This window comes from Lampetra planeri, chromosome 5 (genome assembly GCF_965212315.1).
Source record: "Lampetra planeri chromosome 5, kcLamPlan1.2.h2, whole genome shotgun sequence".
Classification (NCBI taxonomy): domain Eukaryota; kingdom Metazoa; phylum Chordata; class Hyperoartia; order Petromyzontiformes; family Petromyzontidae; genus Lampetra; species Lampetra planeri.
In genome coordinates, this window is record NC_136111.1 from 18,977,085 (window position 1) to 19,003,406 (window position 26,322).

Sequence of the window (26,322 nt, forward strand, 5' to 3'; positions counted from 1 at the left end):
ACGCCGAGAAACCCACATAGATTGTAACATCATCATCCATCAGCAGCAGCAACATCATCATCCGCCGTCATTCATCGCCATCATCACGCGTGGACGCTCGCTCGTGCGTGATTCAAACCAACAGCAGCAGCAACAGCAGCAGCAACAGCAGCAGCAACAGCAGCAGCAACAGCAGCAGCAACAGCAGCAGCAACAGCAGCAGCAGAAACAGAAGCAGCAACAGCAGCAGCAGAAACAGAAGCAGCAGAAACAGCAGCAGCAACAACAACAGCAGCAACAGCAGCAGCAGTGGTGGCAGATGTTTGGAGTGAATGGATTGTCACGCCACGGACAGGTGGATGTTAAACGGTCGCCTCGCCGTTGTTATCCTCCATTGTCATCGCCGTTGTTGTTGATGTCATCGTTATTGTTGTTGTTGATGTCATCGTTGTTGTTGTTGTTGATGTCTGGAGCAAGGAGCGAGACTCCTCTGGCGGACGCGGCTGCGGCTGCGAGGAGGAGGAGGAGGCGGTGATACTACGACGAACCTGGTCCCACATCTTCATCCATCCTCATCTGCCTACAGTCTATCCATACAGTCTATATCCCGACTGTCTATCCCATATAGACTATCCATACAGTCTCTCTGTACTGCCGATCTCATAGAGGCTATTCATACAGGCTATATCTATACTGTCTATCCAATATAGACTATACATACAGTTTATATATACTGTCGATATCATAGAGGCTATCCCTACAGTCTATATATACTGTCAATCTCATAGAGGTTATGCATACAGTCTATATATATACTGTCGATCTCATAGAGGTTATCCATACAGGCTATCTATACTGTCGATCCCCTATTGCTCTCTCGCTCCTGACTCTCCCCACATATCCTTAGCCCCCCCGCTCCCCCCCCCCCCCCCTGGCCAAACGTCTTCCTCGCTCTCTCTTTTCTCTCCTCTCTCGGCTCTCCGTCCCCCCTCTACCCGCGTCTCCCACTCTCTCTATCTCTCGCTCCACTCTTCCTTATCTCTTCCCAAGCTCCCCTTTCCAATCTCACCCCCCTCCCATCTCCTCCCCCACCTCTCTCATTCTCCCCACTCACCCCACTCTCCTCCCCCCCTCTCTCTACCCATCGCTTTTCCATTGTCTCTCAATCCGTCTCTCTCCCCCCCACTCATCCTCTCCCCCAGTGTTTCTCTCGTTTCCCCACTCGGACGACTATCTCCCGACTCTCTCCTGCTCCTCCTATTCTCGCCATCTCCCTCATCTCGCACCTCCAATTAGCGCAGTTGGCTACGTACGGCGCGAAAGAAGTTCCACACACACACACCCTTTTCCCATCCACCTCCACTCTCATCTCTCCTATCCCCCCTCCCTCCTCTCGCGTCACGATGTCTCGCCGACTCCGCGTGCTGCTCGTGCTCCTCGTGCTGTTCGCCACGTGCGCGCTGCACCTCCTCCTGCACTTCACGGCTCCCGTCGAGAGCGTCTGGGACAAAGCGACGGGAGACTGTCCCTGCGCCCAGCAGCAGCATCAGCAGCAACATCGCCATCAGCAGCGTCATCAGCAGCAGCAGCAGGACGATGACCTCGAACAGAAGCAAAGGCTCGATCGCGAGGTCAAATTCGCAGACGCGAAGTCACATCGAGTTGCCTCCACCTCGTCGCCTCGTCCTCCTCATCCCCCGTCGTCGTCGTCGTCGTCACCAGCGCCATCATCGTCGTCCTCACCTCTGCTGGAGGAGCTGTTCAGACATCCCCTGTACGGGGGCCCTGCGCGGGAGGGGAGCAAGGGCGACGTTGATGATGGTGATGATGATGGGGATGATGATGGGGATGATGGTGAACTTCTCTTGAGTCCAGCGTCTGAGCCGCTTGACTCCGGCGAGCAGCGAGACGACGCGTGGTGAGGAGACAGTGCGCGTGTGGCCAACACCCGGTGGCGAGTGTCTGAATCGGTCCTGGGACTCCCCTGGGTTGACTCGGCCTCAAATGAGTACCCGGTTTGTAATCATCGGGCGTGGTGCCGGCCAACCACCCACCTCGTGCACCGTGCCGGCTTTCATAGGTGCTACTCGCTAACAGCTCTTGCCCCAACAGTCCGTCAAGGCTATACGGGGATCTTTATCTTTGTGTTGTCGCGGGGAGCGGTGGCGTAGCGGTAAGCGCATTGCGCTACGAACTCGGTGACCCGAGTTCAATTCCTCGCTCACGGCCACCAACATCAGTGACGAATATCTGAACCGGTCCTGGACTTCCCCTAGGTCGACTCAGCCTCAAAATGCGTACCTGGGGAGACGAAGGCGGTCGGGCGTGGTATTGGTCTATCGGCACCCTCGTGTGCCGTGCCGATCTCAATGTTTGCTCGCTAACAGCACTTGCCCCAACAGTCTGTTATAGGCTATACGGGGGATCTTTGTATGCATGCAAGTTTGTGTACATTGATGTGTGTGAAGGTTTGTACGTGGGATGTGTGCACACTGTATCTAGAGGTCGCCTGAAGCTGCGTGTAAGATGATAATGGCAATGATGATGCTGCTTCTAATAATGATGATGGTGTTAATGATGCAACTGATGATGATGCTTCGGCTACTGCTAATGATGCTGCTAATGATTCTGCTGATGCTGCTACTACTAATGATGCTGCTGATGCTGCTGCTATGAGTGATGTTGTTGATGCTGCTGATTATGATGCTAATGATGCTGCTGCTTCTGCTGATGACGCTTCTGCTGATGATGCTTCTGCTGATGATGCTTCTGCTGATGATGCTGATGAGAATGATGCTGCCGCTGATGCTGCTGCTTCTGCTGATGACGCTTCTGCTGATGATGCTTCTGCTGATGATGCTCATGAGAATACTGTTGTTGATAATGATGATGCTTCTGCTGATGACGCTTCTACTGATGCTGCTGCTTCTGCTGATGTTGCTGCTGATGATGCTTCTGCCCATGATGCTGATGAGAATGCTGTTGTTGATTATGATGATGTTGCTGATTATGATACTAATGATGCTGCTGCAGATGCTGCTGCTTCTGCTGATGACGCTTCTGCTGATGATGCTTCTGCTGATGATGCTTCTGCTGATGCTGCTGCTTCTGCTGATGCTGCTGCTTCTGCTGATGATGCTTCTGCTGCTGCTTCTGCTGATGATGATGCTGATGCTGATGCTGCTGCTTCTGCTGATGACGCTTCTGCTGATGATGCTTCTGCTGATGCTGCTGCTTCTGCTGATGATGATGCTGATGCTGATGCTGCTGCTTCTGCTGATGCTGCTGCTTTTGCTGATGACGCTTCTGCTGATGACGCTTCTGCTGATGACGCTTCTGCTGATGACGCTTCTGCTGATGATGCTGCTGCTGATGCTGCTTCTGCTGATGCTGCTGCTTCTGCTGATGATGCTGCAGGAGGGCTGATGGGGAGGAGGCCCCTGCGTGGCTGCGCTTCCATCGCGGCATCTCGCGAGGCGCCCTCTACCCACGCGCCTCTCCCGCACTGCCCGCGCTGCTGCGAGACCTCGCACGGCAGAGGATCGTGAGCGTCGGTGGGTGCCAGCTATGAGTGGTGTCTGCTATGAGTGGTGTCTGCTATGAGTGACGCCTGCTATGAGTGACAGCTGGCGGCAGGGTTCCAACTTCATCCGGAGCTGTCCAAGGCTCAGCTCCAGAAAGCACACATTATTTATTATTTATTTATTTGTTTCCTGGTGTGACGTCATTGGCGATGCCTGATGGCTCCGTGTGTGATGCCTGCAGGACACACATCCTGGTAGGAACCACCTGGTTACACCAGCCCACAGGGGATTATTGTGTCTGTCCGTCCGTCGTGCATCCAAAAATGGGAGGGGAGGGGCTGGGTGGGGAGGGAGGGGCTGGGTGGTGAGGGTGGGGCTGGGTGGGGCATGGGGGGGGTGGGGCTGGGTGGGGAGGGGCTGGTCACCCCGTGGTGCGCTTATAAAACTCAACGTTTAACCTACTCACGCCGGCTTGTGCCCGCCCTCACAGTCGGGAATATTTGCGGAATACACCACGCCGCCATTGACCCTGGCCATTGACCGAGCAACCCAACGTTCCTACCAGCTCCCTCCGAAGGAATGTGTTGTATATCCGACTGAATATTGTCCGTCTCGCTGGTAAGCTGGAGTAGGTGGGACGTGATTAGTAAACTGGACTAGGTGTGCCGGGCCAGGATAGACCGAATCAAGCCCTGGCGATGCCTTTGAGTGATGGCTGCTACGTGAATTCGGTCAACTCCGCGCTTTTCCGTTCAGCTAGCACTCGCCAGTGATGTTACACAGGGTCGGGAATCGAACTGAGGTCGTGGAGTTCGGAGCGCAGCGCGCTAATCACTGCACACAACCATTTCTCCAACACTTATACACTCACGCATGCATACGTACACACACAAACACGTAAACACACTCACACACGGACGCACGCACACAAACTCACATCCACACTCACACATACACGCCCACAATGAAATACATACCCCCACACACACACATCAACACATGTACACACACACATGCGAACACACATGCCCACACACGCACTCACACACACACACATGTACACACACACCCACACACACACATGTACACACACACACGCGAACACACACACATGTACACCCACCCACACGCACACACACCCCCTGCCCGCAGTGATGAAGCCGGGCGGCACGCAGCTGAAGCTGGTGATGTCGCTGGAGAACGGGGGGCTCGCCCTGCTCAAGCCCATGAAGTAAGACTTGAGTCGGCACACCGCATCGAGCACGCTGGGGAGATGTTAACCCCCTCTCCCGGTGTGCAGGAGGTCGCGTGGGCTGGATCACGACCCTGACGCCCTGCTGTATCATGATTGTTTTTTTACCCTTTTATCTGGCAACAAAGCTGACACCTTTTTTACAAGGAGTAATGTTTGCATTGACCACAATACCTGCAGTCGTAATGCAAACAAAAAACATAACTCTGACAACACTGGTCAACAAAAAAAACATTTTTTTCTGGCCTGGACTTTTGCAGCTGTTTTAGACTAATTTCAGGGTGCTGATTCCAAATCTGATCTCAGATTTGCTCTATCACATCTCATTTTTATGCTATCGGCATACCCCATTTTCATTGATTTTACCAGAAATTAACTCTGTCACTTATGATTGCAAGTTGTTGCGAGTCAGTGACTGCTTTAGTGTTAAAATATGGTGCTGTATTTTTAGGATAGTGTGTTTATAATATAATTTTGCAGTTTTTATTGAAAATGCAATCTTTGATATCTCAAAAACCTGATGTGATAGACAAAAACAGATTTGGAATCAGCACCCCAAAATTACCTTAAAACCGTTGGAATACCTTCTGCCAGAAAAAGTGTGTTGACCAGTGTAATATATGCACTGTCCTTGAAATTGATTGGTCCACACCCGAGACATCTTTCCTTAGAGCCTAGTCTCACATGGTGTTGGACCAGATGACGCCAAAAGGCGTATCGTTGGAGTTTGTGGTGTCTCTCTCTCTCTCCCCGTGGTGGTCGCGTGGATGTTTCTCCGGGTCCTCCGGTTTTTTTCCCCCCTCCACATTTAGAATCAACGTCAGGTGGCGTTAAGGGCCTTTGGCTGCTGTACGTTTCCACGTGGTGACGAGCCGCTTTCGTCGAGATGTCATAGCTCAGTGGGCATTGCCTGGTAAAATAAAATGTTAAGTTTAGTTTCTAGTTTACATATCGGTTGACTCTGCCCATGATCATCATCATCATACGCGTCATCATGATCATCATGTCATCATCATCATTAACGTCACCATGAACATAATGAGCATTATCGATTGTCATGGCCATCGTCATTAACGTCACCATAATTGTTATTATTATTAATTCAATCATCGATTTCGTGGACATCATCATCATCATCCATCAGTGTCATCATTGTCAGTAATACCATTAGAATCAATGTAATGGCCATTATCATCATCATCAATGCCATGAGCATCATGATGGTCTCAGATGATGATGAGACATAATAGATCATGAAAATAATGACGCCTATAACATCGATGGCGGTGATAGCGTTGATGATGATCATCATCATCATCATCACATTGTGTGTCGTCAGACAGAATCGGGACCAGGAGACATCCCCGGATTTTTTTTACTTCTCCGACTTAGAGCGACACAACGCAGAGATTGCAGCCTTCCACCTGGACAGGTGAGGGGATGGGGGTGGGGTTATATGCACACACAAACAAATACAAACATCCCCTGTGTAGCTTTTAACAGACTGTTGGGGCAAGTGCTGTTACCGAGCACCTACGAAGCCCGCAACGGCACACGAGAGGGTGGGTGGCCAACACCACGCCCGGCCGCCTTTGTCTCCCGAGTGGCGGTGATTACTACACACCGTACCAGGTACTCATTTGAGGCTGAGTCCACCTAGGGGAGGCCCGGGACCGGTTCAGATAATCGTCACTTGGTGGTGGCCGTGAGCGGGAATCGAATTCGAGTCGCCAGGTTCATGGCGCAGCGCTAACCACTACACCACCGCTCTCCCGTGACACACGCACACGTGTGTACACATATACAAAGACAAAGATCCCCCGTGTAGCCTTAACAGACTGTAGGGGCAAGTGCTGTTCGCGAGCACCTATGAAGGCCGGAGCAGTACACGAGGGGGCGGATGGCCAGCACCACGCCCGACCGCCTTTGTATCGCCAGTGGCGATGCTTACACACCGCACCAGGTACTCATTTGAGGCTGAGTCGACCTAGGGGAGGTCCAGGACCGGTTCAGATCATCGTCACTGATGTTGGCCGTGAGCGGGAAGCGAACCCGGAACGCCGGGTTCGTAGCGCAGCGCGCTAACCGCGACACCACCGATTCCCAGACACACACACACACGCACACAGTTCACACGGCGAGCAGCACACGTGATGGATGATGAGGATGCAAGGTTCACGGACTGGCACGGGCTCTGCCAATTTCCTCTAATCTCCTGCCAAGACAACGGTCACATTCCACCCACACACGGAGCCCAATCACGGCCATTATTATTCCACCATCGAGAGAGAAGGGAGAGAGGGCTTGGGGTGGTCTCAGACGAGGTGTGTGTGTGCGTGTTGTAACAATGTTAGATCTCTGTTGCCGCTGCGATCCGAGTTCGATTCTCGATCACGGCCACCAACACCGAGTGACGATTATCTGAACCAGGTCCTGGGCCTCCCCTAGGTCGACTCGGCCTCAAAATGCGTACCTGGGCCGGCGAACAGCACTTGCCCCAACAGTCTGTTAAGGCTACACGGGGGATCTTTGTCTTTGATGTCTGCTGCTGCTGCCTGAGCTGAGCTTAGACAATGAATACCAGCTTCGCTGAAGATGAGGCTGATTGGCCCTTTGAAGTTTACGGAGAGGACGGGAAGGACTGAATTATTTCGGCCGGCTGGAGTTAGTCACAAAGCAGTGGACACGTGACTTTAATTTGTATAATAAAAAAAGAGAGTTCATTTTTACCGCTGTACAATGGCAATCAGCATGCACGCAGACACATGCATTCAACAAAGATCCCCCGTATAGCCTTTAAACAGACTGTTGGGGCAAGTGCTGTTAGCGAGCAGCACCTATGAAGGGCGGCATGGCATACCACGAGGTGTCGAGATCAAAACCACGCCCGGCCGCCTTTGTCTCCCTAGTGGCGATGTTAATACACCGCACCAGGTACTCATTTGAGGCTGAGTCGAGCTAGGGGAGGCCCAGGACTGGTTCAGATAATCGTCACTGGTGTTGGCTGTGAGCGGGAATCGAACCCAGGGTGCCAGGTTCGTGGCGCAGCGTAGCGCTAACCGCGAGACCACCGCTCCCCACACACACGCGCAGACACACACAGACACACACACGCGCGCAGACACACACAGACACACACACAGACACACGCCCAGACACACACACACACACGCAGAGACACACAGACACACACAGACACACACACACGTGCGCGCAGACACACACACACGCGCGCAGAGACACACAGACACACACACACGCGCAGAGACACACAGACACACACACACGCGCAGAGACACACAGACACACACACACGCGCGCGCAGACACACACAGACACACACAGACACACACACACGCGCAGAGACACACAGACACACACAGACACGCACACAGACACACACACACACACTTTCACGCGCGCAGACACACAGACACACAAACACGCGCGCGCAGACACACACGCGCAGAGACACGCAGATACACACAGACACAAACACAGACACACACACAAACACACACGCGCGCAGACACACAAAGACACACGCGCGCGCAGATACACACAGACACACACACACCGGACACACGCCCAGAGTAAAGAGACGCGGCTCTGTTTGACCACGTTGACAATGAATAACAATTTTAATCTCTCGCCCGTCGTCCCCAATGTTTCGCCACGGCATTTTGTCGAAGCGGCAAAACCCCCCCGGGTGGTCCAGCGTGACCCCAGCTCCAACCTCTCCGTTCAAACATTGACGCCGCTGCTGCTGAGAAACTGCTGGGGGTGGGGGGGGGGGTAACAGCAACAGTAAATTACAATCACAGAGTGAAAGACAAAGATCACAGCCCACACCCCCCCCCACCTCTCTCTCTACCCCCCACCTCATTACACATCAGGTCTCAAACCCCCCCCACCCCCTCCCCTTTTTGACGCAATCCTCTTTTCGTCAGTGACGAGGAGTCGCCTCTCAGCTGCTTCGCACCGCACTGACGACAGCACAACAAAAACAACAACAAAAAACAACAACAACAAAAACAACAACAAAAAAACAACAAAAACAAAAACAACAACAAAAACAACAACAACAAAACAACAAAAACAAAAACAACAACAACAAAAACAACAACAACAAAAACAACAACAAAAAACAACAAAAACAACAACAACAAAAACAACAACAAAAACAAAAACAGCAACAACAAAAACAACACAACTGGCCGCGGGTGTCGTTGGAAACCAAAAAATCGCGGGCGACCGGAGGGGCTAAGAGGGCAACGTTCCGGTTTGCCGGCGTCACGGTCACCGAGCACAGAAGGGCGGTGGGGGGGGCACAATGGTTCACAGAATGCCGGGCAGTCAGCAACAAGCGGCACTTTTGAAGCGGCGAGTGACGCGCTCGCCCCGTGTGCCTCCCCCCCCCCCCCCCCAGGATCCTGGACTTTCGCCGCGTTCCGCCCGTCTCTGGGAGACTCCTGAACCTCACGAGGGAAATCCGCGACATCAGCAAGGACAAGAAGCTCCTCAAGACATTCTTCATCTCGCCAGGTGCTCGGAGGTGACCCCCCCCCCCCCGGCTTCCGATTCCCGCTCACGGCCAAAACCGGCGACCTTTGTCTGAACCGGTTCTGGGCTGACTCCCTGAGGCTCGAATGTAGTAAACATCGCCACTGGGGAGACAAAGGCGGCCCTGGCGGGGTGCTGGCCACCCACTTCCCTCGTGTGCCGCACCGGCCTTCATAGGTACTACTCGCGAACAGCACTTGTGCAAGGCTACACGGGGGATCTTTGTCTCTTGTCAGCGCCGGGTTGGTAGCGCAGTGCGCTGACTGCTGCAACACCGCTCCCCACGCGCGCACGCAAATACAAAGACCCCCCATATAGCCTTGACATACTTTCGGGGCAAGTGCTGTTGGTTGAGCACCTGTGAAGGCCAACACGGCACACGAGGGGGTAGGTGGCCAGCACCACGCCCGGCTGCCTTTGTCTCCCCACTGGCGATGTTTACACACAGCACCAGACATTCATTTGAGGCTGAGTCGACCTAGGGGATGCCCAGGACCGGTTTAATCGTTACTGGTGGTGGCCGTGAGCGGGAATCGAACTCGGATCACCGGGGTTCGTAGTGCAGCGCAGCGCTAACCGTTACACGACCACTACATACTCTCACACGCACACACGCACGTACGTCTAACCACGGTGTCGAACCCTCGGCCCGTGTCCTTCTCTCCACAGCCAACAACGTGTGCTTCTACGGCGAGTGCTCCTACTACTGCTCCACGGAGCACGCGCTGTGCGGGCGGCCCGACCAGCTGGAGGCCTCGCTGGCCGCCTTCCTGCCCGACACGGCCGAGGCGCCACGCAAGTCGTGGCGAAACCCGTGGCGCCGGTCGTACAACAAGCGGCGCAAGGCCGAGTGAGTGCGGTGAGAGAGAGAGAGGGGGGGAATGAGCGTGGTGAGAGAGAGAGGGGGGCAGAGTGAGTGTGGTGAGAGAGAGGGGGCAGAGTGAGTGTGGTGAGTGAGAGGGGGGTGAGTGAGTGTGGTGAGTGAGAGGGGCGAGTGAGTGTGGTGAGAGAGGGGGGGAGTGAGTGTGGTGAGTGAGAGGGGGGAGTGAGTGTGGTGAGTGAGAGGGGGGTGAGTGAGTGTGGTGAGTGAGAGGGGGGAGTGAGTGCAGTGAGAGAGAGGGGGCTGAGTGAGTGTGGTGAGAGAGAGGGGGGCTGAGTGAGTGTGGTGAGTGAGAGGGGGGAGTGAGTGTGGTGAGTGAGAGGGGGCTGAGTGAGTGTGGTGAGAGAGGGGGGGCAGAGTGAGTGTGGTGAGTGAGAGGGGGCAGAGTGAGTGTGGTGAGAGAGGGGGGCTGAGTGAGTGTGGTGAGTGAGAGGGGGGAGTGAGTGTGGTGAGAGAGGGGGGGCTGAGTGAGTGTGGTGAGTGAGAGGGGGCTGAGTGAGTGTGGTGAGAGAGGGGGGCTGAGTGAGTGTGGTGAGTGAGAGGGGGCAGAGTGAGTGTGGTGAGAGAAAGGGGGCAGAGTGAGTGTGGTGAGTGAGAGGGGGTGAGTGAGTGTGGTGAGTGAGAGGGGGGAGTGAGTGCGGTGAGAGAGGGGGGCTGAGTGAGTGTGGTGAGAGAGAGGGGGCAGAGTGAGTGTGGTGAGTGAGAGGGGGTGAGTGAGTGTGGTGAGTGAGAGGGGGGAGTGAGTGTGGTGAGAGAGGGGGGCTGAGTGAGTGTGGTGAGAGAGAGGGGGCAGAGTGAGTGTGGTGAGTGAGAGGGGGTGAGTGAGTGTGGTGAGTGAGAGGGGGGAGTGAGTGCGGTGAGAGAGAGGTGAGTGAGTGTGGTGAGAGAGAGGGGAGAGTGAGTGTGGTGAGAGAGAGGGGCGAGTGAGTGTGGTGAGAGAGAGGGGGCAGAGTGAGTGTGGTGAGAGAGGGGGGCTGAGTGAGTGTGGTGAGAGAGAGGGGGCAGAGTGAGTGTGGTGAGTGAGAGGGGGTGAGTGAGTGTGGTGAGTGAGAGGGGGGAGTGAGTGCGGTGAGAGAGAGGTGAGTGAGTGTGGTGAGAGAGAGGGGAGAGTGAGTGTGGTGAGAGAGAGGGGTGAGTGAGTGTGGTGAGAGAGAGGGGGCAGAGTGAGTGTGGTGAGAGAGAGGGGGCAGAGTGAGTGTGGTGAGAGAGGGGGGCTGAGTGAGTGTGGTGAGAGAGAGGAGGCAGAGTGAGTGTGGTGAGTGAGAGGGGGTGAGTGAGTGTGGTGAGTGAGAGGGGGGAGTGAGTGCGGTGAGAGAGAGGTGAGTGAGTGTGGTGAGAGAGAGGGGAGAGTGAGTGTGGTGAGAGAGAGGGGGCAGAGTGAGTGTGGTGAGAGAGAGGGGTGAGTGAGTGTGGTGAGTGAGAGGGGGCTGAGTGAGTGTGGTGAGAGAGGGGGGGCAGAGTGAGTGTGGTGAGTGAGAGGGGGCAGAGTGAGTGTGGTGAGAGAGGGGGGCTGAGTGAGTGTGGTGAGTGAGAGGGGGGAGTGAGTGTGGTGAGAGAAGGGGGGCTGAGTGAGTGTGGTGAGTGAGAGGGGGCAGAGTGAGTGTGGTGAGAGAAAGGGGACAGAGTGAGTGTGGTGAGAGAGGGGGGCTGAGTGAGTATGGTGAGTGAGAGGGGGCTGAGTGAGTGTGGTGAGTGAGAGGGGGGCTGAGTGAGTGTGGTGAGTGAGAGGGGGCAGAGTGAGTGTGGTGAGAGAAAGGGGGCAGAGTGAGTGTGGTGAGAGAGGGGGGCTGAGTGAGTGTGGTGAAAGAGAGGGGGCAGAGTGAGTGTGGTGAGTGAGAGGGGGTGAGTGAGTGTGGTGAGTGAGAGGGGGGAGTGAGTGCGGTGAGAGAGAGGTGAGTGAGTGTGGTGAGAGAGAGGGGAGAGTGAGTGTGGTGAGAGAGAGGGGCGAGTGAGTGTGGTGAGAGAGAGGGGGCAGAGTGAGTGTGGTGAGAGAGAGGGGGCAGAGTGAGTGTGGTGAGTGAGAGGGAGCAGAGTGAGTGTGGTGAGTGAGAGGGGGGTGAGTGAGTGTGGTGAGTGAGAGGGGCGAGTGAGTGTGGTGAGAGAGAGGGGGAAGAGTGAGTGTGGTGAGTGAGAGGGGGGTGAGTGAGTGTGGTGAGTGAGAGGGAGCGAGTGAGTGTGGTGAGAGAGGGGGGGAGTGAGTGTGGTGAGTGAGAGGGGGGTGAGTGAGTGCGGTGAGAGAGAGGGGCCGAGTGAGTTGTCACTTTTCTCAATGAATGGGCCCGAAGATTTTAAAGCTTTAAAATTTGTTTTGTTATATAAATATATATATACATTTACATATATCTGTTTTAAATATATACAAGGCCCTACAATTATACCCAGTTTCGGCTAGCTGGCTGGATTCCTGGCTGCGGATTACTTGAACCAGTCCTGCCCGCCGGTCGACTCAGCCTCAAACGAGTACCTGGTGCAATGTGTAAACATCGCCACTGGGGAGACAAAGGGGGCCGGGGCGTGCTGCTGGCCACCCACCCCCTCGTGCGCCGTGCCGGCCTTCATAGGCGCTACTCGCGAACAGCACTTGCCCCAACACTCTGTACAAGGCTACGTGGGTGATCTTTGCCTTTGCGTGGTGTGGTTGTGTCGGGCGGTGGCGGATCAGCTGGGAGGTTGACCCCGGCTACTGCGACGAGGTGAAGCGGACGCCGCCGTACAACTCCGGCAAGCGGCTCCTGGACGTCGTCGACATGAGCATCTTCGACTTCCTCACAGGCACGGCCTGCCTCGGCCTCCCCCAGTGACCGATTATCCCAGTAGCAAAAGTAGCTACATAATGATACGGGGCCCCGCAACTTTCAAGGGCCCCCCGCGCTAAATGCTTTCAAGCTGTGAATTCCGGTTCAGTGATTCTGCACTCGCTCTATTACTATAGTACTACACCGCCTTCAACTTTTATGAACGACCGGATGTTTAAGGTTAGCGATTTGTCGTATTATCTGGCTGCGAAGCGAATGAGAAAATACAATAACTTTATTATGCAAGTTTAAAATTTGCGTTTTAATATTTATTAGTTTTTCTTAAAATTATGCCCCCCTTTATAACATTTGCTACAGGCCCCGCACTAGCTTAATCCGGCCCTGGGCCTCCCCTCTAAGCCCAGTGTGGTGGCCCCTGGTGGCCTTTAGTGCGGCCTTGATGCATCCCATCGTGCTGCTGTAGTTTATACTTTAGTTGTTTATGTAGTTTATACTTTAGTTTTCTACGTGGTTGTTTAGTAACTGCAGCTACATACTATTAACATTCCTTTCCTTTGTTAATGCTACCCCCTTCCCCCTCCCTTTGATGCTGCTAATCCTGCATAATGCACGGGCATAATATTAATTTGAAACCCCCCCGCCCATCTCCTACGCATTTTCCATATGCTAAATTCCTCTTGATATGCAAATTATTTTGTCAAGGCGCTCTTCTTCCCACCTCCCCCCCTCCAACCCAGCTTAAATATATGCTCCAAGCTTGGTGGTGTTTCATTCTTCACCTGAGGACGGCTGCTTGCGTTGTGGCCGAAACGTCGTGAGAATTATTTTTTATTTTTATTATTTTATTACTTCCCTTCTACGTGACTTTACCGAAAGAACCAAGAAGAGGAGCTCTGATAATTGTTTTTTTACCCTTCTATCTGGCAACAAAACTGACACCTTTTTACAAGGAGTCATGTTTGCATAGACCGCAATACCTGCAGTCATAATACAAACAAAAGACATAACTCTGATAATGTGCACTGTCCTTGATGTTGAGTGCACATTATCAGAGTTATGTCTTTTGTTTGTATTATGACTGCAGGTATTGCGGTCTATGCAAACATGACTCCTTGTAAAAAGGTGTCAGTTTTGTTGCCAGATAGAAGGGTAAAAAACCAATTATAATATTTTTACTGGCAAATGAGGTTCCCATAGTGTAGATGCTTGCCCCGAGCTCTCATACTCTGATGGTGCATTGTCTTTGAGTTGTGCCCCTTTTGGCGTCATCTGGTCCAACCCATGTGAGACTAGGCTCTAAGGAAAGCTGTCTCGGGTGTGGACCAATCAACTTCAAGGACAGTGCACATTATCAGAGTTATGTCTTTTGTTTGTATTATGACTGCAGGTATTGCGGTCTATGCAAACATGACTCCTTGTAAAAAAGTGTCAGTTTTGTTGCCAGATAGAAGGGTAAAAAACCAATTATCATATTTTTACTGGCAAATGAGGTTCCCATAGTGAAGAGGAACTCTGATAATATATGCACTGTCCGTGAAATTGATTGGTCCACACCCGAGACCGCTTTCTTTAGAGCCTAATCTCACATGATGTTGGACCAGATGCCAGATAAAAGGGTAAAAAACCAATTATCATATTTTGTTACTGGCAAATGAGGTTTCAATGGTCTAGACCGGTTGTTCTCAATCTTTTTGGATGGGGGGGAAACCCCCCCCCCCCCCCCATTAAGACCACTTCTGCCCCCCCCCCTCCTCCACCTCCTCCACCTCTTCCACCTCCCCTGTGCCATAAACACAACGATGGCTGCTCCGGCCACAGCACCAGGAATTGACCTGTCGATGTCTGCACGAAATGGGGTGTTTGGCCAGGCATTCGTTGCGTGTTGTCTATTCGTGTTTGTCACCGCAACGCGGCTGGCACCGATGGATCCGTGCACATACACAATCGCAGTTTCTCCTGCACGGTGTCCATGCCCACAGCCTGCCCTCCCCCCCCATTAAAGAGGCTTCGTCTCGCCCAAATGGGGATGCTTCCGCGGGTAAGAGACCTGTGGCTCTCGACCGAGCGCTGGAGCACGAGGTCTCGTTCTTGAACTCTAGCCCTACCACGAGCCTTGAACCCCCACCATCACCCTGTGCGTGACCCTAACTGATGCAACCACGGGCCTACGCCTTCAGCTCGCCCGAATCGTAATCACAATGACACCCATAGCTCAAGCTCGAGCCGTACATAAACCCTAAATTCAATAAATCTAGGAGCGAACCTGGAAAAGCAGCTGCGAGTAGCAGCAACATCATCAATACCAGCTACCATCACACGCCTCGCCAAAGAGAAGCAGTTCCAGCCATCGCATTAGGGGTGAGTTAATTACATGTTTGACCAAATATAGCGGGCTCATTTTTAAGTTGATCATTTTGTATGGCCCGCGAATGATGTTACAAATATCCAAATGGCCCTTAGCAGAAAAAAGGTTCCCCACCCCTACAACCGCCCGGCCTCTCCCGTGCACGGAGCTCATTCAGGCGAGGCGGTGTGGCTGGCTCGTTCGGTGCTCGGGGGCGTAAACTGCCGCCGGGCAACACTCGGCTCTGTCCGCGGCGTGCAGGGAACATGGACAGACACCACTACGAGACGTTCGAGAAGTTCGGCAACAACACCTTCCTCCTGCACCTGGACAACGGACGCGGGTAGGCGGGGGGTTAGAGGGACAGAGGATGAGCAGGTCGATAGACGGATGGACGGTAGGACAGAGAGACGGATGGACAGATGGATGGACGGACAGGTGAATGGATAGAGAGACGTGTCGACGGAAGATTGGATGGACGGACATACGGATGGAGAGAGGGGCAAACAGATGGATAGAGAAATGGATAGGCTGTGTGGGTGGGTGAGTAGATGAGTTGGTGGGTGGGTGAGTTTATGGGTGGGTGAGTTTGCGCGACACTGCCTGCATGATACCCCGCCCGTGTGTGTCTGTGCCCCAGGTTCGGGAAGCACTCGCATGATGAAATATCCATCCTGGCACCACTCATCCAGTGCTGCGTGTAAGTGAACGTCATCTTCATCACCACCACCATTGTTATCATCATCATATGTGACGTCATCATCCTCGCCAGTGTTGTAATCATCATCAGTGTCATCGTTATGACCGCCTCTGCCACATTCAACATCACCACTCGTGACGATCATTGTCATTTCACCTTCGCTTGATGTGAGCACCTCCATCTCCATCACGTGGAATACATCGATACATCGAGCGAGCGGTGGGGCAGTGGTTAACGCTACGCGCTGTGAACCCGGACGCGCGAGTTCGATTCCGGACTGTGTTTAACATCGATGGCGATTATTATCTGGGCCTTCCCCCACATTCACCAACCCACACTGACCATCGTGGTGAAGTATGTCAAGAATCCCACATGACAGACACGACTTGGGGGTGGGGAGAGGGAGTCCTTTATCTAGAAGTAGACAGATCGTGGGTCACCGTCAGTATCTTATCACATCAATTAATTTCTCAGTGAACGTATTATTCGCATGGGTTTGGCTCGCTCGTATAGAAGTGAAAAAGGTGCCACGTGACACGCATCACGCAAAGCCAGGGGCGTCCCTAGGGTATGGCGAATTGGGGGGGGGAGGGGGTGGCGCCCGCCCCAGGCCCCGCACTTTGGGGGGCGTGGGGCACGCTTCGACGTCACGGTGTCAGATGTAATACTCCCGGTTTATTCTGAAGGCGTCTAGGGGAGGGGGACAGACGGTGTGGGGTTCGCCCCGGGCCCCGCACCTCCCCCCCCCCATGGACAGCCCTGACCACACGCACAACTCTAGAGCTTCCGCCGGCAGTGGCGTTAAGCGAGCAGTTTCAAGGCTGCGCCTTTACTTTTTATGTTATCACCATCTCACCGTCATAATCTTCTATGGTTCTTTCGTTTAAAAAAAATGCTTTGCCGAAAGAACCATAGAATATGAATTCCTGCAGTCACCAAAGTTTTCAGTCAAAATATAACCATCATCATCATCGTCACCCCCTTCTCTTGGTGACTGGGTAGAGCGCCCCAGGGGCTGCCAGTCACCACTTCTGCAGAGGCACGGACGCTGCAACAGTAGTTTTAGTAGAAACACGGATCACCGCAAACTTAATAACACATTAGGGGCCGTCCATAAATTATGTCACGCACCTAGGGGTGGGGGGGGGGGTCAGACATTTGTGACGATGTTTGACGAGGGGGGGGGGGGGTTGAGAAATGTGACGTCACATCAAAATGCGCAACTTTGAATAAATATAGACAACACGTTCTACTTAATTAAATATACTTTTTAATAAATGTTTTCTCCTACAACATCAGAGTGCAGCGCCACATTAAATACGCACTACAATGACAATAGTTTACAGCGATTTGAAGCATGTTTTATTTTCAAAATGGAAATATGGTTTTGGGGGGGGGCAGAGGTTTGTGACGTCATATTTGAGGGGGGGTGGGTCTGACTTTTTGTGACGTCGTGTAAAGAGGGAGGTGGTGGGGGGGTAAAAAAAATCGTCCAAAATCGCGTGACGTCATTTATGGACGGCGCCCCCTGAGTCAAAAACGCGAATACTAATAAAGTATTTTTTTCGGAGGGTGGCAGTGATAACTTGATGGCGGATAATGAAGGTGGTGTGGTTTTGAAATCAATCTCGAACTGGTAGCCAGTCAGTGGCGTCGCTATCGAGTGCCAAGGCGGTGCAACTTCACCAGAGGCCCCGGGTCGGAGGAGCTGCGAAGGCCACGACTTAAAGTTTTTTTTACCTCGTCCAGATTTAGGAGGGTCCTGCCACGTTGGCTAGGAGATGTTTACTACCTCGTTTGGTTCTATCGTTATTTAATTCATTTTTTTTCTACGTGGCTTTACCGAAAGAACCAAAGAGTAATTCCTGCAGTCACGAAAGCTTCGAATGTAATGAATCAGTATTGCTAAATAATGTTAAAACAAGGTTAAGTATTACTAAATAATGTTAAAACAAAGTTAAAACAAAGTTGTACCATTATTTAGGTATTAGATGTTAACTACCTCGCTTGGTATACAGGAGGTCGTGGGTTCGCTCCCGACCCTGACGCCTGCTGTGTATTTGTCGTTTGCGCGTATCTCTCCCCGTGGTCGCGTGGATTTATCTCCAATTCTTCCAGTTTTTCCCTCCACATTTAGAAACGTGGCGTTGTAAGTATTTGGCTGCTATAAATTCCCACGCGATAAGCCAATTCGCTGAGCTATCATTTGTGGACAGGTTGTTTCTGAAAAAGAGCGACATCGCTCAGTGGCCCTTACCTGGTGCCTGTTTACTCGGAGTTTGCGTGTTTCTCTCCTCGCGGTCGAGTGGATTTTTCTCCAGCTCCTCCGATTTTTCCCTCCACATTTATGAACGTCCATTTAGAGAGTATACGTTTTCATGTTTATATGTTTATCAGCCTATTGGTGATCAGCGATTATACAAAGTGGGAGGGGAAAAAAGCGGAGCACAACCCACACGTGAGAGGGAGCAACGCTCGATCTCCGTGCTGATGGAAGCAGATGGTGATTAGTCAGTCCGTCTTGCTGGACCGCCTTTTCCTGGCAAGCCAGGGTATGGCACCACCTCTACGCCCGTGAGAAGGGAGTTTTCACAACATCCGCGTGTGGTCCACCAACCCCTGCTGCTGCCTCCACAGTGCTGGATAACAGGCGTTGAGTTGCTTCGTCCATTGTCCAGTACTTGTGCACTTCTGCCAAAAGGAGCAGTATCATCAACAGATAATGTTTAGTCGTAATAATAGTAGCAGTCATTAATATGATCATCATCACTGCCACCCTCCCCCGCTCCCCCACCCTCTCTCCCCCGCTCCCCCACCCTCTCTCACCCGCTCCCCCACCCTCTCTTCCACTCTCTCCCCCCACTCCACCCCGCACCTCCACCCTCCGCTCCACCCTCTCACTTCACCCGCTCCACGCTCCCGGTCCCCCCTCCACCTTCCCGCGCCCGCTCCACCCTCTCATTCCTCCACCCTCCTGGCTCCATCCTCCCGTCCCATCGCCAACTCCACCCCCCCGCTCCACCCCTCTCCCCCACCCTCCCATTCCTCCTCCACCCCCCCACCCCCACGAACAGCGTGCGTCGCTCCACGCTGTCGCGCCTGTCGCTGTTGTCGCGTGCCCCGCTGCTGCTCAGCTCGCTGATGCGCGAGAGCGGCGCCGGCGACCCCGTGGCCCCGCTGCTGCCCGAGGGGCACCTCGCGGCCCTCGACCGCCGTGTCGCGCGCGTCCTCTCCGCCGCGAGCGACTGCCTCGAGAGGCACGGCCGAGCGAGCGTCTTCCGCTACGGCGCCGCCGCCGCTACCTCCGCCGCGGCCGTCACGGAGGAGATGAAGAGGGGACGGCGGCACAAGCATCAGCAGAAGCAGAAGCAGCAGCAGCAGCGAATTCACGAGTGGGACAAGGCGCCCAGGAACGTCGCGCGAAGGTAGCGTTGGTGGCGGTGGAGCAGCGTCGACCAGGGCGGGCGGCAGTGACAGGGGCAGCAGCAGCAGGAACAAACTGTTGCACCGGCAGCAGAAGTGGCAACGGCAGCAGCAACAATGGAGAGTAACTGCTGCATCCTGAAAAGCAGCACAACCAGCAGCAGCAGCGAGGGTAATAACAGCTGCGACTGCAGCAGAAGCAACAGCAGCAGCAACTGCTGCTGCTTCTGCAACAGCAGCAGCAGGAACAGCAGCTATGGCCCGACAACTCTTTGACTAAATCGAATCTCGTCAGCTGCTCCGGCGACACGGTAGCAACAGTTACGTGCGCGTGCAGCATCATCCACAGCATTGTCAACATAAGCAGCAGCAGCAGTAACGGCAGCAGCGACAGCCACATTGCTCAACAGTGACAACAGCCACAACATTCTCAAGCAGCAGGAGCAACAAAATCAGCAGCAGCAGCATCAGCCACATTCCTCACAGCAACAGCAGCGCCAGCAAATCTAAGGGTGTCAAAAACTAATGCACGATTGTGTCACTCGATTCTCGGTTTTGTTTTGATGGTTTTTTGTCCTCTCCTGCGACGTTGTTCCGATCGTGCCACCACCGGTGTCGCGTCACGAGCCTTAGAATCCCATCGCAGGGCGGCCCGTGGAAGCGGCTATCACGGAGTTACTTCCGAGACTGTCGCGGGAGTAACGCTCGCCACACGACGGCCAAACCGACAGTCTCACTCCAGTGACGTGCAACATCAAAAGGCATTGTGGGTGCGTGCGTGTGTTATGAGACATAGATTTGAAGCTTTCGTGACTGCAAGGATTCATATTCTTAGGTTTTTTCGGTAAAGTCACGTAGGTAAAAAATGAAAATTAATAAAAGTAAAATAAAAAATAAAAATCACGACGTTTCGGAGGCGACGGAAGCTTGTATTGCCTCCGAAACGTCGTGATTTTTATTTTATTTTTATTTTACTTTTATTAATTTTCATTTTTTACCTACGTGACTTTACCGAAAAAACCTAAGCATATGTTATGAGACCACCAATTCAGTACACTTGAGAACTCGCATTATTCACAGAAAGCGAACTCAGGTCTTTTAGCGTTGACGGTTTAGCGTTTCCGACCTCAGCATCTCCCGGCCACGTGAATTTCGTGTTTCAAATTACGTGGCCGTCTTTTTTTACTCTTTTTAAACTTAGGGCAGGTCTCGGGGGGTCGAGTGTCAACTCTGTCGAAGATTCATAATCTGGCAGAGGGTTGGAGGCGTTGGTGAGGTGCGTTGGTGATGACTTCTCGATCTTTAAAATAAAATCTCTGTAGAGCTGTCTCGGTATATACTGTGTCTGCATTAGGGGGGGGTGTGTAACGATGCACTTTGCGTATCGTTTAATAGCTTGGGCTTGATTCATAATTTTAGTTTTTGGGGATTCGGATCGCCGAGTGTATTAATGACAAATGTTGTGTCGTACACCCTCCTCCACCCGGCATAGCCAAATCAATAAAGTGGTCACGTGAACAAACGTGGCCACTTTTACAATTGCTTTCCGCTTGAGCACCTCGGTGCGGTGGAGAGCAACATCCACACGCGTGTGAACGATTTGATTCGACGTATCGCTGGTAGAGTTCAATCTTGTTTGCTGGGTTTGCTCATGCCTCGTGACATCCACTGCACATGACTCATGCAACCACGAGTGGCCGCTACATTCGCGACGGTCTTTTGCTTCAAAAATTTTTTAATAAATCGATTCTGGATTCGAATTTCGACAGTTCGCTGGGAGTGAATCGTTACACCCTGGTTCGTGAGGTTTCAACTCTTTCTGTCATTAAAAACGAAAGTGGCAATCCCATCTTATCATCATCATCATCACCAAGCCATTGCTGCTGCTGCTGATTCACTCTGAGCACGTCAATGTGGCTTGTACTGCTGTACCTGGGACCAGTGCTGAATCGCAGACGGAACGTAAACTAAAACACACATTCCTGCGGAGGGAGCTGGTATGAACGTTGGGTTGCTCGGTCAACGGCCAGGGTCAACGGTGGCGTGGTGTATTCCGCAAATATGCCCGACTGTGACGGCGGGCACAAGCCGGCGTGAGTAGGATAAACGTTTAAGGGCACCACGGGGTGACCAGCCCCTCCCCACCCAGCCCCTCCCCACCCAGCCCCTCCCCACCCAGCCCCTCCCCACCCAGCCCCTCCCCACCCATTTTTGGATGCACGACGGACGGACGGACAGAATAATCCCCTGTGGGCTGGTGTAACCAGGAGGTTCCTACCAGTATAAAGTAATTTCATACACGACCCAGCCGGACGGACATCTTTCTCGGGAGTGCACGATTTCAGCAGCATTGTTTCAAGACAAGCAAACTCTGAACCGGTTTTGACATGCAGCGTCTCATCAGCAGACTTGCTTAAATCAATGCTGGTGACCTGCCGATGTTAGACAGGGCGAGCATACGGAATTAGTTTGGCTTCATTGGTAACGTCTTGTTTATCCGCTCTTTAAGTTACATTATTGTGCGTGGCGCGAGCCACGTTTGCTAAATCATACAAATGACAGGTGAGTTCCGTTGGGCAGGTAGGGATGGAGGGAGGGGTGCGTGCAGAGGGGGGGGAGCTTAATGCCGCCTTTGTCTCCCCAGTGATGTTTACACACAGCACCAGGTACTCATTTGAGGCTGAGTCGACCTAGGGGAGGCCCTACACCCACACACACGCACACACGCACACACACGTCCATTACAAATGTATCCGATTACTCACTCCCCTGTGTTACAGGTGGGTGGAGGGGGAGGATTCCTTCTTGGAGAACACTTCGAGCCCGCCCCCCGCTCGCGGGAAGGAGCGAGTCACGGTTGATGAGGCATCGTGAATTAATGAGTCAATCAACCCCATTGCGACAAATTGTCCCCTGGGACCTGTGCGCGTGATCCACCGATTTGTGCTGTTAGCGAGCACCTATGAAAGCTGGAACGGCACACGAGGGGGTGGGTGGCCAGCACCACGGCCGGCTGCCTTTGTCTCTCTAGTGGCAATGTTTTTACACATCGCACCAGATACTCATTTGAGTCTGAGTCGACCTAGGGGAGGCCCAGGACCGGTTCAGATAATCGTCACTGGTGTTGACTATGAACGGGAATCGAACTCGGGTCACCGGGTTTGTAGCGCAGCGTACTAACCGCTACACTACCGCTACACTACCGCTCCCCATTACACAATAACAACCGCCATTCGCCACTATGTGGCGGTGACGTTAGCACGACACTTGTGCCAGGCTATGTGCACCTTGATGCCACGTGAAGTGTCGAACGACCACTGACAGGAGGTCACGGGGCAGACCCAGATGCCACGGGTCGACTGACTGAGATGACTGGCTGATGCACCACCTGTGCCCCCTACAGTGCCAACTTGCTGTGCTTTAGCCACCCGGCGCTCTGCTCGGTGTTGTGAGCGTCGCTCCTCCCCCTCCGTTGTTGTTGGAGGGCAACTGCCTCCAACTGCCCCGTAGCGTCCTTCACAAGCCTCCTCCACAGAGGCCGATCTTGACACCGCTGGTACCAGTCATCGGCAAGTCCACTGCCACTCGACTGATTCGGAGTGAGACCTCTGCCGTCAAACCGGAGCCGGCCATGAGCACACTGCTCAGGTATGGGGAACTCTCCACTCCCTCCACAACTACCCTATCACCAATTGGGAGTTGTGGGGGTGGAGTGTCCGATGTAACAAAATACCCAGGCAGGTGCTTAGTTTTGGTGGAACTGATGGTAAGTCTTGCTGGAATTCCCTACACCTCTGCTGTAGCAGACGGACAGAAAATATGGCATCTGTGCAAAACCGCCCTTTCCTGAAACCGCATTGGTGCTCCGCAAGCGTGCCTGGCATGGCAATGTTGAATAATCCTTGCCAGGACCTTTCCCGGCACACTGAGGAGTGAGATGCCCCGGTAGTTGTTACAGTCTGTGCGGACCCCCTTCTTAAAGAGGTGGACCACCAGGGCATCCTTCCAATCCTGCGGAACCCGTCCGTGGTCCAAACTGTTATTATGATGTCATGTAGGGCAGTCTGTGCACAAACGCCACCCTCCCTCAGCATTTCGCTTGGGAGATCATCTCTGTCCGGTGCCTTTCCTGGTCTCAGACTCTGGATCGCCTTTAGTACTTCCTCAAGCGATGGGACCTCAGCCAGCCACTCACAAGGGGTGACTTCTTCGTCCAATATATGAGGCACCGCAGCCTCAGCAGGGTCATCCCCACTTTGTCCTACGATGTTTTCCAGGCTGAGGGATTTTCCCTCCCCCAGGACCTCACAGAAATGCTCAGCAAATCTGCAAACCTTTTCCTGGAGGTCGGAGAATGGATCACCGTTCTTTCCCCTAATGATAGTAATAGGTGTGGCGCTGCAGGTTACTTTTTATGGAATTATAAAGCGATTTGTGATCGCGGGCCATTGAGGCAGACTCCATCTCCTCAGCAACCCGCGACCACCACTCATCCTTGCAGCACCTCACGGCTCTCTGAACCTCCGAGCGAAGGCTGCAGTAAGCCTCCTCTTTCTCTGACGTAGGATGCTGTAGACGATGAGAGTGGGCCTGTCGCTTTTTCTCAGCCAGCCTGAACACCTCCTGTCAGCCAGGGTCTCTAAGGAGGTCTGGACCGTGCACCAAAAGCAGCCATTGCAGCTACATGAGCCACAGTCCTAAACCTCGCCCATTTCCCCTCGACATCAGGAGGAGTGGGGGACGATGCCAACTCCAGCCGCAAGCGATGATAAAACTCTCGCTTGCAACTTTCATCAGCTAGCTGAGACCATGCCACTAAGGGTTTGAATGGGTCCTGAGTGTACACCCACCACCGGAGTGGAAGAATGGCAGGCGCATCTTACAGATGACAAGTCGATGGACAATGGGCAGATCAGCTCCACGGTAGGCCCTGGTGTCAAGGACATGGGCCCGCATCCGCTGTTCCGTCACTCTGTAGTCCAGCAGATGTTCTTGCTTGGACCTGGCATACATCCATCATGTTGTGTGGATGTGCCGATGCCGGAACAGAGTGTTGGTAATTACAAGCCCATGGGCTGCACAAAATTATAGCAGCCTTCTACCGTTGTTATTGAGCTGATCTAGCCCATGTCTTCCAATCACTCCAGACCAGGTGCTAGTATCATGACCAACTCGGGCATTAAAGTCACCCAACAAGATTACTCTATCCCGAGGAGGCACTTTAGCCATCACCATTGACAGGAGGTCGTAGAAGGCATCTGACTCATTGGCCTTGCCTGCATCCCTCCACGGATGTTCATCTTCGGTGGGGGCATAAGTAACCACGACCACCACTCCTCGCCTCTGGTTGATGGGAAGGCGAGCCCAAAGTAGATTGGGGCGTACAGCTTCACACACCTCACTGCCACTCTCCCACGCCCCCTTCATTTTTTTGTTCAAAAGAAGAGCCACTCCCTGTTGTTTGGCAGTCTCCTGCCTCGAGTAGAGGACTGTCCACCTCTCATGGTGGCAGGAGCCAGAGCCGGACCACCTGACCTCCTGAATACTACAGAGATCCAGGCGGTATCGGTCCAGCTCCCGACAGAGGAGTGGCAGCCTATCCTCTGCAGTGAGCGTTCGAACATTCCACGTGGCCACACGTAGTGGCTTTTTGTTGTTTTTGGAAGAGCCCCGAGGGTAAAAATGTTGTCTCCTGGCTCCACTAAATGGGGTTTGGCCAGGAGACGTCATAGACGCCTGTCCCCCCCGGGGCCTCCGGCACAAGCTTAATATGTTTTTTCATCGTAGTTTAGTGGTAGTGAATTGAAGGTGGAGGGGTTACCAGCCCCTTGCACTCGTCCAGAGCCCCCATTTGGCCGCTATGGTGGTTACAAACGCCATGAAGGGAAAGGCTAATCTAAATTGGCCCTCCCACCCACGGCGCTGCCCACCACAACGTTGCCGTCCGGCACCACGAGGAGGTACGGGGTTGTTTTTGCCATTACACACACACACGCGCGCACACACGCAGGCACCCACGTGCATTCTTGTGTAAATGCGCCCGCATGCACACGCCCGCATCCCATTACGGACCTGGTCTCTGCACGAACCCGCAAGCGGCCGTCAGTGAAACAGACTCTAAGTCCGTGAAATGCCACGGTTTGGTTCCCATCCAAATGTACGCGTCTTCCTATGACCTTAATGAAGATTAAGCGGATAGTTTCTTGTTTGGTTATTTTTTTATATTATTATTATTAAATCCACGGCAATTCGATACCTCCACCGGCTCCAAATCCAAACACGGGTCACGCAACATCCATGGTTGTACCGTACTTCTACGCTTTCACATCTATGATGCCAGGCTTCTGCCTTCTACACTGACAGGCGTGATTAAATCGGTCAACCGCCAAGGACCTCATGGGTCGCGAGGCGGGTGTCTCATCCAGCAGTGGAATGACGAAAGGGCCGTACGGGTATCCCTCGATACACGGAACAAATACGTTCGTGAATCGTTGTTTTCCGTATAGCGAACCCTATTTCCCCATTGACTTCTGTTATATAATTGGAGATGCGTTCTGACAGAAAATATGTCGGCATGGCATGCACTCTAGGACAAAGGGCAGACCGTGCATTGATTGATTTCCCCTCGCCCCATCCCCTCCCCTTAAAAATAGAATTCAGAGAATTAAAATTCGTAAATGTGAACTTAATGCAACATATGTGGAATTCGTCCTATCATTCATAAGTCACGCTAAACGTATCGCGAGGGATGACTGTACACATAGGCACGCTTCGTGTTCTCTCTACCTCATCAGCAGCAGATCGTGGCCAACGTTCCATCCGCCCCAAAATAAGTCACGCACGTGCCCGAATCCCACGTGGCGTGAGTAACTACATCGCAGAAGACACGTGTGCCCGTATC

At 53.1% G+C, this 26,322-nt stretch overlaps 1 protein-coding gene across 1 annotated transcript; it reads left to right on the forward strand.

Annotated features, from left to right (window-relative positions):
* Window positions 1-1,382: 1,382 nt before the first annotated feature.
* LOC144719095 (extracellular serine/threonine protein kinase FAM20C-like) lies at window positions 1,383-20,289 on the forward strand. The gene is made up of 10 exons (XM_078594912.1): window positions 1,383-1,897; window positions 3,397-3,533; window positions 4,656-4,734; window positions 6,095-6,187; window positions 9,185-9,300; window positions 9,988-10,168; window positions 12,861-12,970; window positions 15,560-15,641; window positions 15,939-15,998; window positions 19,073-20,289. The coding sequence occupies exons 1-10, from the start codon at window positions 1,383-1,385 to the stop codon at window positions 19,425-19,427; spliced, it is 1,728 nt and encodes a 575-aa protein (XP_078451038.1). The 3' UTR covers window positions 19,428-20,289.
* Window positions 20,290-26,322: the final 6,033 nt, after the last annotated feature.